This window comes from Bos mutus, chromosome 7 (assembly GCF_027580195.1).
Source record: "Bos mutus isolate GX-2022 chromosome 7, NWIPB_WYAK_1.1, whole genome shotgun sequence".
In the NCBI taxonomy this organism is placed as follows: domain Eukaryota; kingdom Metazoa; phylum Chordata; class Mammalia; order Artiodactyla; family Bovidae; genus Bos; species Bos mutus.
Genome location: NC_091623.1, coordinates 11,248,349 through 11,264,304, shown reverse-complemented (window position 1 = coordinate 11,264,304; position 15,956 = coordinate 11,248,349). Strand labels below are relative to the sequence as shown.

General features: G+C 42.3%; 1 protein-coding gene across 1 annotated transcript in view; it reads right to left on the bottom strand.

Moving 5' to 3' along the window:
* Window positions 1-15,956, bottom strand: part of TENM2 (teneurin transmembrane protein 2) — a 488,845-nt gene that overhangs the window by 299,969 nt on the left and 172,920 nt on the right. Inside the window, 1 exon segment of the mRNA XM_070373048.1 lies at window positions 9,199-9,437. Coding sequence (XP_070229149.1) covers window positions 9,199-9,437 — 239 coding nt within the window.

Sequence of the window (15,956 nt, the reverse complement as noted above, 5' to 3'; positions counted from 1 at the left end):
ATATGCCAGCAAATTTGGAAAACTCAGTAGTTTCCACAGGACTGAAAAAGGTCAGTTTTCATTCTAATTCCAAAGAAAGGCAATGCCAAGGACTGCTCAAACTACCGCACAATTGCAATCATTTCACATGCTAGTAAAGTAATGCTCAAAATTCTCCAAGCCAGGCTTCAATAGTACGTGACCTGTGAACTTCCAGATGTTCAAGCTGGATTTAGATAAGGCAGAGGAACTAGAGATCAAATTGCCAACATCCACTGGATCATCCAAAAAGCAAGAGAGTTCCAGAAAAACATCTATTTCTGCTTTATCGACTATGCCAAAGCCTTTGACTGTGTGGATCACAATAAACTATGGAAAATTCTTCAAGAGATGGGAATACCAGACCACCTGACCTACCTCTTGAGAATTCTGTATGCAGGTCAGGAAGCAACAGTTAGAACTGGACATGGAACAACAGACTGGTTCCAAACAGGAAAAGGAGTACGTCAAGGCTGTATATTGTCACCCTGTTTATTTAAAGAGTACATCATGAGAAACGCTGGCCTGGATGAAGCACAAGCTGGAATCAAGATTGCTGGGAGAAATATCAATCACCTCAGATACACAGATGACACCACCCTTATGGCAGAAAGTGAAGAGAAACTACAGAGCCTCTTGATGAAAGTGAAAAGAGGAGAGTAAAAAAGTTGGCTTAAAACTCAACATTCAGAAAACTAAGATCATGGCATCTGGTCCCATCACTTCATGGGAAATAGATGGGAAAACAGTGACAGAATTTATCTTTTTGGGCTCCAAAATCACTGCAGATGGTGACTGCAGCCATGAAACTAAAAGACACTTGCTCCTTGGAAGAAAAGCTATGACCAACCTAGACAGCATATTAAAAAGCAGAGACATTACTTTGCCAACAAAGGTCCGTCTAGTCAAAGCTATGGTTTTTCCAGTGGTCATGTATGGATGTGAAAGTTGAACTATAAAGAAAGCCGAGCACCGAAGAATTGATGCTTTTGAACTGTGGTGTTGGAGAAGACTCTTGAGAGTCCCTTGGACTGCAAGGAGATCCAACCAGTCCATCCTAAAGGAGATCAGTCCTGAATATTTATTGGAAGGACTGATGCTGAAGCTGAAACTCCAATCCTTTGGCCACCTGAGTGAAGAACTGACTCATTGGAAAAGACTCTGATGCTGGGAAAGATTAAAGGTGAGAGGAGAAGGGGATGACAGAGGATGAGATAATTGGATGGCATCACTGACTCGATGGATACGAGTTTGAGTAGACTCCAGGAGTTGGTGATGAACAGGGAGGCCTGGCGTGCTGCAGTCCTGGGTCGCAAAGAGTTGAACCCAACTGAGTGACTGAACAGAACTGCTTCTGGACTGATGATGGCTAGAGAGACAACTGTCACACAGAGAGTCCAGGACAGAGCTGAATGGTGACTCAAGGAACAGACAAGTGGTGGACTCCTTCCTTGTGCCCCTAACACTCTACCTCTTGTGGAGGCACAGAGCCTTGGGATGGCAGACGATAACAGCACCCTGTTTCCTTACTGTGCTCCTTAAGAACATGGACCCAAGGGGTCCACGGGGCTGTGTCACCTACTTCCTTGTTTTGCGTTTAGATGCTGTATTGAGTTAGGACCCCAAATTTCTTCCTCATTCTCACCAATCAAGTTTACGCATGACGGTGGAAAGCCCTGTATTGCCTGATTATCTTGATTTTTGCATTTACTATTATTATTTTTTCTATTGAAGTGTAGTATATTTACAATGTTGTGTTTGCTTCAGGTGCAAAGTAATTCAATTTATATATGTGTATACTATATATGTGTGTGTGTGTGTTTGTGTGTGTGTGTGCACATGCATGTACTCAGTCACTTCAGTCATGTCTAACTGTTTGTGACCCCATGGATAAGTGGCTCCTCTGTCCATGGGATTTTCCAGGCAAGAATACTGGAATTGGTTGCCATGCCCTCCTTCAGAGGATCTTCCTGATACAGGAGCTGAACCCGGATCTCCTGCCTCTCCTTGTACTGCAGGTGGATTCTTATCTGCTGAGCCGTCAGGGAAGCCCCTACATATACATATACACGGGAACATATACTATTTTTCAGATTCTTCTCCATTTAGGTTACTACAAGATATTGACTATAGCTCCTTGCACTCTTCAGTAGGTCTTTGTCATTCACCTATTTTATCATAGTGTGTTATCTATTAATCCCCAACTCCTAGTTTATCCCTCCCCTCCACCCCCAACTACCTTGATTTCTGACAGGCACCTTGGAGAGGAGAGCAAAAATACCTCCTTTCCCTCAGCAGAGGAACTCATCTTTTCTGAATGTCAAACATGAGATACAAATGTTGCCACACGGCGGCTAGGTGATGGGGACCTAGCTAATGACTTAATTTACTTTCCATAAGTCGACAGATCCTCTTGAAATCAGGCATACAATTAGGAAATGGCAGCCCCACTGCCAGAGACACACTAGTGTGGAAGCACTGACAGGACTTTATTATCCGGTTAAGAGCACATTAGCATATCTATTAGATAAAAAGTCTGCTACTAACATCGAATGCATAACATAACTGGGTCCCCTGACTTATTTGTGGGCAGTTCTCTTTATCTCTGTGTGGTTGACTGTGAGGTTTGACGATCTAGGGCCAGGGAGTTGGGCGGAAATGTTATTTGCTGGATGGTTCAAACATCATCATTAGCATTTTGCCCTTCAGATAATGGGAGATAAATACATAATTTGGAATTCATATAGGAGGGGAAGGTGTAGTATTTCTCTGGATAGTCAGAGAGCGGTGAGCTTGAAAGGGAGGGCTGACGCTTCTCCTAGGCTGCGTCCTCAGGAAGACTGCCAGGTTAAACTAACTGTTCTCATCATCTTCTGTCATTTTCTTTATGTTTTCCCCCAAACCCGCTCTATTCGGCGAGATGGGAATACACAAAATAGCAGCCGAGAACGCAGGATTCATCAGCGTGAGTCTCAACACATCAATTTCCAAGTGTAGCAACTTTAAACACATTGTAGGCTTTTAGTTTCCATAGAAAATAATCTCTCATTGTTTTCAAAAGAAACTGAAAGCACCCCAAATTACCAGACTCTTAACATCCTGACATGTTGATGGCCCGCGTTCTTCCCAGATCAAAGTGAGAGTGGCAGAAGACAGAGCAGTGAACAGCTTACTTAAAACACAGTATTTCATATTTGGCAGGAGTTACTGTAGTGAACAGAGACAAGGTGACTTTCTAATACATATATATGCATTTTAGTTTGGCAGGGATCTGAAGAGCTGAAAACTAATTTAGGATGACATAAATGCTCTTATCTCTCTCTCTACTCCCCTTCCTCTCCCAGCCACGGGAAGAGTTTTTGACAGAAGACTCTTGTTTTTAACTCAGGGGCGACGGTCTGAGCCCTGCGTCATGTTGAACCGTTGTGTTTGACTCTCAGAATTTCGAGGATTATCTGGATTTAAACAGCAAAGTCATAACATTACGAGCATCTTTCTTCCTTGATGGGGGTTAGCCCTGCAAGAATATTGTTGCCTTTTAAGGAAATGAGATCTCGCCAGTGTTAACCCGGGACAAGAAAGCAATGATGTCATTCAGCAACCCAGCATTGTTACGACCTGTTGGAAAATCTCATCAAAGAAGGTGTCAGGCGCTGAGTCATCTTCAAAAACAGACAATAGTTTTGCAGAAAAATCTAAAGATTGAGGGCAAGTGAGTATGTGGCAAAGTTCCTAGGCAATTATACTCCATCCATGAGTTGGGGCAGTGTTTCAAACAGTCTACTGGGAAGGAAATTTTTATCTTATAGAAAGTTTTTATCTTAAGGAGAAAAGTGAATTACTTTTTCCACTTTTAGTTTGGGTCAGAAAATAAGATGGAAGCATTCATTATTAAGTGGAATTATAGGCAATCACCATTTACAGTGGACTCTTGCCAGTTTGAGAGCACTGTAGTGTTTCTTGTTTGCCTGTTTTTTTGTTTTTGTAAAGGTGGAGATACTCTGAAAAGATATTTTTAGGAAAAGAAGAGTAATGCAATCAGACAGGGGTTGGCAGACTGTGGCAACAATACATGGACCTAGGGGGCAGTTTTGCATTTTAAATGGTTGAAAAAAATCAAAAGAATAGTGTTCCATGACACATGAAAAGTATATAAAATTAAAATTTCAGTGTCTACGTGTACCCCAATGTTCATCGCAGCACTGTTTATAATAGCCAGGTCATGGAAGCAACCTAGATGTCCATCAGCAGATGAATGGATAAGAAAGCTGTGGTACATATACACAATGGAGTATTACTCAGCCATTAAAAAGAATACATTTGAATCAGTTCTAATGAGGTGGATGAAACTGGAGCCTATTATACAGAGTGAAGTAAGCCAGAAGGAAAAACACCAATACAGTATACTAACGCATATATATGGAATTTAGAAAGATGGTAACGATAACCCTGTATACGAGACAGCAAAAGAGACATTGACGTATAAAACAGTCTTATGGACTTTGTGGGAGAGGGAGAGGGTGGGAAGAATTGGGAGAATGGCATTGAAACATGTAAAATATCATGTATGAAACGAGATGCCAGTCCAGGTTCAATGCACGATACTGGATGCTTGGGGCTGGTGCACTGGGACGACCCAGAGGGATGGTATGGGGAGGGAGGAGGGAGGAGGGTTCAGGATGGGGAACACATGTATACCTGTGGTGGATTCATTTTGATGTTTGGCAAAGCTAATACAATTATGTGGAGTTTGAAAATAAAATAAAATTAATTAAAGTTAAAAAAAAACTCAACATTCAGAAAACAAAAAAAAAAATAAAATAAAATAAAATAAAAGTAAAAAAAAAAATTTCAGTGTCTACAATTAAAGATGTCCAGAAAAAAGCTATGGCCATTTGTTGACACACTATGGCTGTTTTTGAATTACAACGGCAAAGTTGTGGAGTTGTAACAGACTGCATGACCTGCAAAATGAAAAATATTTACTATCTAGCTTTTGACCAAAAAAGTCTGGTGGTCTCTGTGATAGAAGGTACTTGGGAAAGCAGAAATATGAGGCCAGGTTAGGAGGCCAAGCAGGAGATGTGGCTTTTTTCCATTTTTTTAGAAGATGATTCAGGGAGGATGGGAACCAATTATTCTCCCTTGCTAATAAGGACAGAATTAGGTAAGGTGAACTGATGCTACGAAAAGGATGACTGAGGCTTCATGCAGTATTTGGGAAATGTGGCTAACCGTGATGTTTAGGAGAGAGCAGTCAAGGGAAAGATGTTAGACAAGGCATCAGGAGAACGAGTGCTTACTCCTGGGCCTGCAGCTAACTAGCCATGTGACTTGAGACCCTCTGGGCTTCAGCCGCAACAATTGTCAAAGGATTGCAATATGCCAATTTCATTTTCTGCCAGAGTGTATATTAGGGGGCTGGGGTACGGTTCAAATTTAATAATTATATGGTGATGGTTTAGTCACTAAGTCATGTCTGACTCTTATGACCCTATGGACTGTAGCCTGTCAGGCTCCTCTGTCCATGGGATTCTCCAGGCAAGAATACTGAAGTGCGTTGCCATTTCCTTCTCCAGTGGATCCTCCTGACCCAGGGATTGAACCCAGGTCTCCCGCATTGCAGGCAGACTCGTTACTGACTGAGCCACCAGGGAAGCCCAATAATTATATACAAGTGCTTTAAATAGAAAAACAATTCTAATCAAACAGAAGGCACTAACCAGTTATTGTACGCACCCTATAAGGAGAGAAACTCAGTAGACTTGGCATAAAACAGGAGAGAAACAGTATGCTGGTTACATGCTTTAGGAACCCAGGGATCCAGAGGGATTTCTGGTGTTGCCGGCAATGAAAGTATTTGAGCAGCCCAAGGATAACAGATGACTTCCTGAGCAGGAAGCTCTTGTGTGTTTCCCAGCCAAATTCTCCAAAACCAGTCTTCCCGAGGAACCATTTGGGCGAAGGGCTGAGTGATGCATAAGATGGTCCCCTAGTGGTTCATGTAGCTTTTCAGAATAATTTATTTGAGAATGTTTTGTACCCTGGGAGACTTTGGCACTGGAAGAATCTGGTGGAAGAGTATCACAGAAAAGACCCCAGCTGCGTGAGCAGGAACCGGGGGACCTCACCACAGTTGGTAGAGGCTCACGTCTTCCATTTTGCCCGAGGGCTGGTGTTACTCTGATCTACACTTGCCCACAGGCTGAGGCTATGGAAGAACTGTCATGGGGCTGAATGTTTCCAAATTGCTCATTTCTGGAAAGACTTCATGCAAGTTTCAACACGCAAGGAAGATAATTTGGCCTATTTGTCAGAGTTCCTGGCAGGCCTGAATCAGTGCCTGTCCATAACTGTCCTGGGGCGGATGTGTCAATTTCAGGACCTGTCATGTTCCAGCGGAACACAGAGTCATGTATGAGCCAGAGCAGGCTCAGGTCTTAAAATCGTCGCCCTCCTTAACAAAAGGGCTTTGCTTTTTAAGTTGTCCTTCTGTCCTGTCTGATGGCTTGTTTTCTAGGTAGGCACAATCATGTGTTGCTCCTGACAGCACTCCGCTCTGTGTTTTCAATGCACTGTTTATGCCCCTGTGGTTCTGTAATTAATAATATACTGCTTTTCATCTTCGAAGTGATTTATACACATTAATTAATCCTCATCATACTTTAGAGTTTCTGAATGTCAATAACCATCACTCCCAGGTTTTACTTAGGAAACCAAGACCCAGAAGGAAAACAACTTAGTCAAGGCCACAGGGAAAGGGGTCACTGGGGTCAAGGTCAGAAATCCCTCTGGATCCCTGAGTTCCTAAATCAGGCACCCTCCAGATGCAGACACCTCACCATGCTTGCAGACCTGCCCTCACCTTTGAAGAGTAGCCTTGGCACTACCAAGACTGCTGGTGAATCAGCCCCTTCCATCACTCATTTTGAGTCATAAACTATTCTTCAATACTCCAGGGTCGAAGCATAATCTTACCTAAAGCATACATAATACAAAATGATGGATTATAAACTAATAAACCATCCTAAGATGCTTGGGTCCAGCTTCCAGTAGCCTCCAGACTGAGGATAAATATGTTTCCTAATCCATCACTTACAAGTTACACACCCAATTAAAACATTAAACTCTCGCTACACTGTTTCCCATTTATATGATCGCCCTACAGAAGGCATTATATTTTAACTATCAAGCTTAATAAATCAGGCAGTAGCCATCTATTTCTCTCCTGCGAGTAGAGAAGGAGGTACACCAGGGACCTTATTGGCAGAAGCAGACAGTTTCTATATCTGAGCTCCCCATGGTGCCCACCAGCCCAGCAGAACTCTGAAGCCCAAGAAGTGAGCTCATGGACCCTTTCTGAAATTTCTGACACACAGACAAATCAAGCAAGGACCCTGAAGGCATTCTGAATTTGCTTCCACCAAGCCCCACCCCTGAACAGCTACCAGCAGAAACCCACAAAACTACCTTTAAGGACAGAGAAGATTCCACCCAAGTGACTGCAGGGACAACAGATGCCCTTCCCACTCCTTCAGTCCATCCCTGACTCCATCCTTCATCAAGAGGTAAGTGAGAAGCAGACATGACTTTAAATTAGGGGTGCCCGGGTGTCTGACCTCAGCCCAAATGTAGAGCTGGGGTTTGAAGTACAAAGGATTTTGCAAAGCCCCAAATAAACAGGGTGCCTTTCCCCAGAGTGTCAATGTGCTTACTTCTAGAGGACACTGACTCCTGAGAGATGCAAATAACAAGGGCTACAAAACTTAATTTTCCATATTAAGATGAGCACAGCGACAATATTTAGTGAGAGTGAAACCCTTCCATCAGTTTTCGGTCTGTTGTGCTTTGCTCTGTGCAAGGCCCCAGATCTCTGGGGGCGCACAGGTGCCCTCCTCTGCCTCCAGGCAAGCTCGGGCACAATGGTCTGGGAAGCTCCAGACCAGCTTATCCTCTGGCAGGTACCTTGCTGGCTGCCTGAGGATGAAGAAAGTGTGTGTGAGAGAGAGGAGGGTTTATATTGGGAGAGAGGGCAAAACGAGAATGATCAGGGTTGTTTTTTTATTTTCCCTCTTGTAAATGCGAAGGAGTTCAGCAAACGTGCTAAGAACTCATTTAGAACCGGTCTCTTTTTTGCTGGTGTTTTATAGGTTTGCTTTGCAACACAGCACAGCCAAACTGGGGAGGCCTGACAGAGGAGCCCTGAAACCATGCCAGAGCCATCCAGTGTTTCAAATAAATTTAAACAAATGTCACCGTGGCCTCTGCCTGGGCCAGGAGATCTGCCGCTGGCAAGCTCCGTTGACAAAGCAGCAGTGCGAGGGGCTCTTAGTTGGGGCCAGGAGCTACGAGCAGGCTTTGTGCCCAGCTCAGGATGCTCTAATGCAGGGGGCACCCTGTCCCTGAACGCCTGGCATCTGCTGCTTCCCACAGTTAGAAGGCCATACCCCATGGATGCACACCAACATCCCCAGTGGGTGAAGAAACATACTCCAGCAACTTCATCAATCTGCTATCCTAGCTCATACCCTGACCTCAACCCAGAATCACAGCTGGTGTGGGAGGTGAATCTGATTCAGATTCAGCAGCACGTGAGATGAGAGTTGAAGCAATAGAGGTGAAGGAGAAGAGGTGGACAAGATCCACGGGGTCTGAGAGACTTGATTCCCTATGAAGACCTGGCTGGATGCTTCAGTCCCTCAATCGTCTTTCTGTTCCCCAGCTCTAAAGATCAGCTAGCCACTCTGACTTTCCTTGCAGTCACAATGTTCCAGGCCTGCTGATGGCTACTCTTCTATCCAGTTTTTGGCTGGCTGAAGTTTAACCAATGTTGCGTGAATTGCTGAGCCCAGACCTGGGTTAAAAATCCAAGATGGAGGAGACCAGAAGACTACTTGAGGAATGAGGGAGGGGTTGACAGCAATGACAATTTTCAGCTTATCTCCAAGAAAGTATACAGTAAGGATATTTAATTTCACTTCTGATAAATGTCATTTAGCATCACGAAGGAGAAACTCATCAAAGTGAAATGGATTTCAGGAGGGGGAAAAAGCACTCCCATCCATCACTCATTTTTACATCCTGCAGGAGCCAAGAGGCCGACGGAACAGACCACAGAGGCCCCCTATGTTCACAAGTGGGTGACTGTGCCCCCGCCTGGTCACAGCTGCCCGGACTCACCTATGAAATACGCCAGCAGGATGGCGAGGAGGAGGGCGGCCGCGATGGCCGACAGGGCGGCGCATTTCCAGCTGCAGTACTTGGAGGGCTTCTTCAGCTTGAAGGCCTTCCTGGAGAACGTATTGCGGGGCAGCAGGCGGGGTGGTGGTGTGTAAACCGTTCCTGAGGTCAAAGGGTATCCCGGGGAGGAGCTGCTAAACAGGGGTGTGCTTCCCGAGGACGTCTTAAAGAGGAAGTGCCTGCCAGGGAAGAGGAAAGAGTCAGGATCCACATCCTAGCTGTTGAGGACCAGTCAGCTGCTCCCCCCTATTCCCTCAACTCTGCTTTACATAGCACGAATATAGTCCTAATTGGGGCTTCCTAAGTGGCACCGTGTCAGGAATCTATCCATAGTGCAGGAGACCTGGGTTTGATCCCTGGTGTTGGGAAGATCCTCTGGAGGAGGGCATGGCAACCCACTCCAGTATTCTTGCCCAGAGAATCTCCACGGACAGAGGAGCCTGGCGGTCTGCAGTCCATGGGGTCATAAAGACTTGGACACGACTGAGTGACTGAGCACAACACACAGTCCTAATTTTCTACCCTACCCTGTCATGGGCAGAGGGATGAACATGACATTTGATGGTCATGACTTTTAAAAAAAATATTCTGCAATCTTTTCATGAGTATTACATAAAGGCAACCACAATTAAAACAGCAATTAGTATCACAAACCATATCCTCTGATAAAGGAAAGGCTCTCTGTACCTATGTGCTCATGCCCAGAATGGTAAAAGACCTACTACTGATCGATCAACAGTGATTCAAGCATGACAAATAGGTTTTTTCCCATTCAAAGGCTAAAACATGTAGTTCTGAGTATAAGATACATAGAATTTTTTAAAAAAAATTTTAATTAGAGGATAATAAGTTTACAATATTGTGATGGTTTCTGCCTTACATCAACATGAACAGAAATGTTTTGAAAAATCAAAATGTATAACCAAGTGGAAAACAGAATTGTTACTACACAGACTAACATCAAGGATAAAGTTATTCACACATTTTACAGATTTCCTTCCAGCAACCCAAAGCTCAAGAGAGGTTATCAGCTTTAGATCAGGAAACTCTGAGAGGGCAGAAAGAAATGATTATCAAATGACTACAATTATAGTTACTAATAATTTTAAAAAATGAAGCCCTTGGTTTGAGAAAGAGTAACTAATTGCCTTCAAAATGAAGTGCTAACACTAGAAAAAGGGCCATAAAATTTGAGGAAATAAAGTTTGAAACTTAATAGATAAATGCTGAGAAGATATTCATGATGAGTGGAAACCAAGACCTTTTCCCATATCACGAATATAAAATTGGAAATACAATCTTAAAATCTTGTGGTTGCCAGGGGGGTGGGGGAAGGATGGAGTTGGAGTTCGGGCTTAGCAGGTACAGACTATTATATACAGGATGGATAAACAACAAGGTCCTGCTATGCAGCACAGGGAACCATATTCAGTATCCTGTGATAAGCCAGGATGGAGAATATGAAAAATGAGGTATATATATAACTGATTCCCTTTGCTGTGTAGCAGCAACTAACACAACATTGTTAATCAATTGTATGTCAATTAAAAAAATAAAAGGACTTGAACTATATTGTCACAACTATTTACAACCTAAATATCACAATATTTCCATTTAAGATTTGAGAAATCGGGCTTAGCAAAGTCAAGCAACTGTTCAAGGATTTAAACTGTGAGCTCTGTCTTATACTACAGTCTGTGCTCTGAAGTTTTACCCTAAACTGTCTCTCTTGAGTCTTCCTTATGGGCTGTCTTCCTCCCTTAATTTTGCTTTCTCTTCTGAGACGGCCTCTTTAGATCATGTGATCCTAGTTCTTTCTTTCTTTTTTTTTTTTTCATTAAAAAAAATGGTTGTATAGTTGATATACAATGCTGCATTAGTTTCAAGTATACAGCAAAGTGACTATACACAAACACACACATATACATAAACATATATTCTTTTTCAGATTCTCTTCCATTTTAGGTTATTATAAGACATTGAATATAGTTCCCTGGGCAATACAGTAGGTCCCTGTTGCTTATCTATCTTATATATAGTAGTGTGCACCTGTTAATCCCAAACTCCTTACTTACCCCCTCCACACCTCAACCCCTCTTTGACGATTTCCCCTTTGGTAACCATAAGCTTTTTTTTTCTAGATCATGGTTCTTTCATTGGAAATGTTTTTGCCTGCTAAATGAATAATGTGCCCTTAGTCTAGAATTATGGCCTGACAACAGGGTAATGTACTGTTGATCCCTAACAGAACCCTTCCTCAGGGGTCAGAAGCCTGTCGCTCTAAAGAGACTTCAGGGACCATCAATTCTCCCACTACAGATTTTCTCCCTCTTTGGTGTGCCGTTTATGAGACTTCAAAGGTGCCAGGCTGTATCTTTCTTGTTCAAAACGACGACTTATCTTCTGGAAAACATCTAGTGGATATCAAAGCACGGGTTTAGTAGCCTAGAGTCTGAGCAGCTGGAGGTTGGGGACTGTGGCTTATTTTGTTCATTTTTATGTTATTTGTTCATCTTTATGTTCCTAGGACCCAATTCAAGTTCAGCAGGTAGGGGTGACTTGAATAATGGAGTTTCCTCATTGTTTTGTGAATTTACTCAGCTTCAATTCTGATTTTAAAATGTTACACAGGTATTTCTGCCTCTTCAAGTTTTCAGTAGGTGCAGCTGTATTTATGGAATACATACTAGGTGTCAGTTATAATGCTAAATATTTTACTTGTAACCAAATCTCACAACAATCCCATAAAGTGAATACTCTTATTACCTTACTTTTACGAGTGAGAAAACTGAAGCCAAGAGTTAGCATGTGGGATCACTGGGGCTTAAACTCCAGTCTGCCAGACTCTGGAAGCTCTAACTGAACCTATGACACCACATGTTCCCTGCATATGGTGGTTAGCTGGCTTTTCCAGTGGGCTTCTGAGGCAAGATCGTGGTCCTTACAATTATTTATATCATGGCCTCGTCCAGATAAAACTCTGCAAGTATTTTAATCCTTGGCAAAGACCAAAGGAGGCTGAGATGACAGACAATCATGTCAGAAAATGACTATCTGATTAGTGAATTATTTAGCACAGCTAACATCAAAATAAACAACTGATACTTAAACTTTATTTGTACTGTAAGAACATTTGATGATCTGAATACAGCCAAGAGGTTTGATTCTATAAATGAGGTTTGCATTCCTTGTCCAAGAGCTCTCTTTGAAAGCTCCAGATAAAAAGAGCCTTTTGGAAGAGGAGGCAGTGGGCATTGTGTTTAAAGGCAGCCTTTTGGAGCAAAATTCATCTGCATTGGAGTCCTGGTTATGTCATTTCTGGACACAGAAGCTCATGTAGGTTACCTTATGCTGTTCTTGACAACCTCCAGGTCCTAATCAGTAAAAGGGGAGGAATAACAACACAGGTTGTTGTGGGAATTACACAGCCATGTTGCATGAGCATTTAACCAAGGGTGTGTCCCATGGCAAGTGCTCAGTGCCCAACAGATAGCACTTATTCTTAATTCCTCAGAGAACATAAGGAGCCTGAAACATGAGTTTTAATTTAAATCTTGACAAATGTTGAGCAAACACCTGAAGAGTTCTCCAAATCACTAAATAATAGTCCACTGGCCTATAATTAAGCTAGCACATATGCACACCAGAAAGCCAGCATGGTGGGAAAACTCCAGGATTTGATTTAGAATGACTTCAAGTTTACTTCTTGAACAATTCTTCAGTTCTGGTAAAAAAAAAAAAAAATAGGGAATCAAACTTAGGGGAATATACAGACATTGTAAGCCATCATTAATGAGTATTTACAAACATACGGACAACCAGTTTTCACTCCACCAGGGACCTCACCCACTCCCATGACTTTAGCCATCGTTGATGGGCCTGGAGTCCTCAGATTTCCATTTCTAGCTCAAGTTCTTCCCTGAGACCCACATTTCAATTGTGTATTGGATATCTCGTCCTCCACATTCCTTAACTCTCTTGAGCAAGTTACAACCAAACATCGACTCTTTTCCTTCCCCTCCCCAATCACACTCCTCCTGACTTCTGTTACCTCCAGTTGTCTAGGACATCATTGTCATCCCCACCTCCTTCCTTCTCTCATCTTCTCCTAAACAAAGGCTTAAAGATCCCATCCATTTTATTTCTGAAAAGGTCTCCCACCAAACTTCTCCTTCATCCCTCTCCCACTTTTCTTTCCAAATCACAAATTTCGTCATACCGCACTTAAAAAGCCCTGTGGGTTCGCCATTCCCTAGAAGAGGAAACCCAGATATCAATATGGGACCAGACTCTTACAACCACTACCCAATCTTTTTCTCTTCATCTCCAACCTTGGGCTTTCAGCTCCCATGAACTCTACACTTCAGCCAAAAGAAAGATGCAGTGCTCCTTCACCAACCCATTTATGACACTGCGCCTTTGTGGATGATACGTAATGCTCTCCAAAATGTCTTCCTGTTCCTTCCCTCCTCCCATCCCAGGCAACTCCGACTCACCTTCCAACCACCTGCCTGGGAAACCTACTCCAACACTCCCCCCACCTCCACCACCCCATCACTTTGTGCACTCAAGAAGCTATTTATACACTTGTTTATATGTATATATGTGTGTGCTTATAAAATACATGTTATATATTGTTATATTATGTAAATATGTTTAATGTGACTGTCACAAATCCAATCGTAAAATCCTTTCCACTTGATACTGTTAAACATTACTCTTGGCATTTGTAGAATCTAAATATCAGTGCCTCAACACCAGTCATATTTGTGGACAGAATCCATAAATTGGAAACAAGGATGTTTTTAGCAATATGAAAGAAACCACAAGATGAAGATTAAAATGTTTGAATTGATTTTAGTTGTCTTTAATGCACTCATTTATAAGAAATACTAGAAGAATATGATTATTTCTTTTATATGGGATTGCTTCATGAGATCCTCCAATTGTCCCCTTGACAATCCAGGCTATTTTTTCACACTTCCTTCTAAAAAGGAAGTCAGATTATGTTACGTCATCACTGTTCTCTTTTCCCAGAAAGAAAGAAAGAGAAAGTGAAGGAAAGAAAGAAAAAGGAAAACATTGTAAAAATTAAAAAATGAAAAGTAATTAAATAAAAAGACAAGGCTTCCAATAATACTTCGAGAAAAATTGGAAATCTTTCCCATGGCCTACAACTCCCCAGATGATCTGTCCTCCGACTCTATCTTCCACCACTTGGTCCCCTCCGCTCCATGAGTTACACTCATCATATCATGTCCAACATATTCCTGCCTCAGGACCTTTGAACTTGCTATTCCCTCTGCCTGGAAATGGCTCAGATGATGCAGAATCTGCCTGCAAGGTGGGAAACCCAGGTTTGACCCCTGGGTCAAGAGGATCCCCTGGAGAAGGGAATGGCTCCCCATTCCAGTATTCATGCCTGGAGAATTCCATGGACAAATGAGCCTGGTAGGCTACAGTCCACTGAGTCACAGAGAGTGGATAATGATTGAAGCAAATAACACTTTCACTTTCACTGCCTGGAAATACCTGCACAATTTGTTTCTTCATGTTGGTCAACATTCTATTTCCCCTCACTTCTTTCTTTGTCACTCCCTCCTATTAAAACTGCTTCCCCCCCCGCCCACCTCCAGGGCACATGCATGTGTGCATTATTTATTGTCTGTACCCATCATGAGAACTGAATTTCTATGAAGTTCAAAACCATCAAGTACTTTGTCTGATGTGTGCATCACTGTATCCTAACATCTAGAGCAGAGCCTGGCACAGAGAGGGAAGCCAGCAAATCTCTGTTGGCTGAAAGTCCTGCAACCTTCTCAAGGCCAAAATCATGAACGCTCAAGGGACAATACTGTGAACATGGTGAATTTTGAAATGAATATTTCTTCTGCCATGTCAACTCTTATTTTCCAAACAGATTGATAAGTATGCAAAGTTCATACAGGCAAGAGAGTCTGTATGTATACAGACAAGGCCAGATCCTGCTACGGACGAGAAACAACCTCCATTCTTTTTGGCACTGTGTTGACTTTTTCAGGATACAATTCTCAGGCCTCTCACGGGTATTGCAGTGTCTGTAGTGATCACTGCTAGATGAAACTCATTTAATTATCACATCCTTTCTTTCTGGTTGCTGGTCTTTAAAATTATTAAACCAGGGTGTCAGAGATAGGTAGACTCCTCACACAATACAATTACACCCTGGTGTTTTGTATCTTTAGAAGATTAAATTCGGCAAATAAAAAAAAAAACCTTTTTTTTTTTATTAATCGAAAGAAGCAATCTTTTGATTATATCCCATAAATACCTGCTTTAGAATTACTTGAAGGCTCTGTCAGAAAAGTGCAAATTCCTGGGCTGCATTCAGACCTAGGCCTGGGGTCTGGGAATGCATTGGTGAAGAGGATTCCTAGGTGCTTCTAATGTATCATAAAGCTTAAGAAATTCTACTCTAACCCTTGATGCAATTTTCAACTACATCTGCCTCACCCAGAACACACTAAATGGTTACTAGATATATGCCTTAAAATGCAAGTTTTGAATGCTTGATGTCTTTAGACGTGAAATGTCATGAAGCCTACAACTTATTTTCAAATGACTCAGTACAAAGATCTCTCTCTCTCTCTATGGATCTAAAAGCGATATGCAACAAAACGATAGTAATTGTTTAAACTACAATTAACTACTACCGTAAT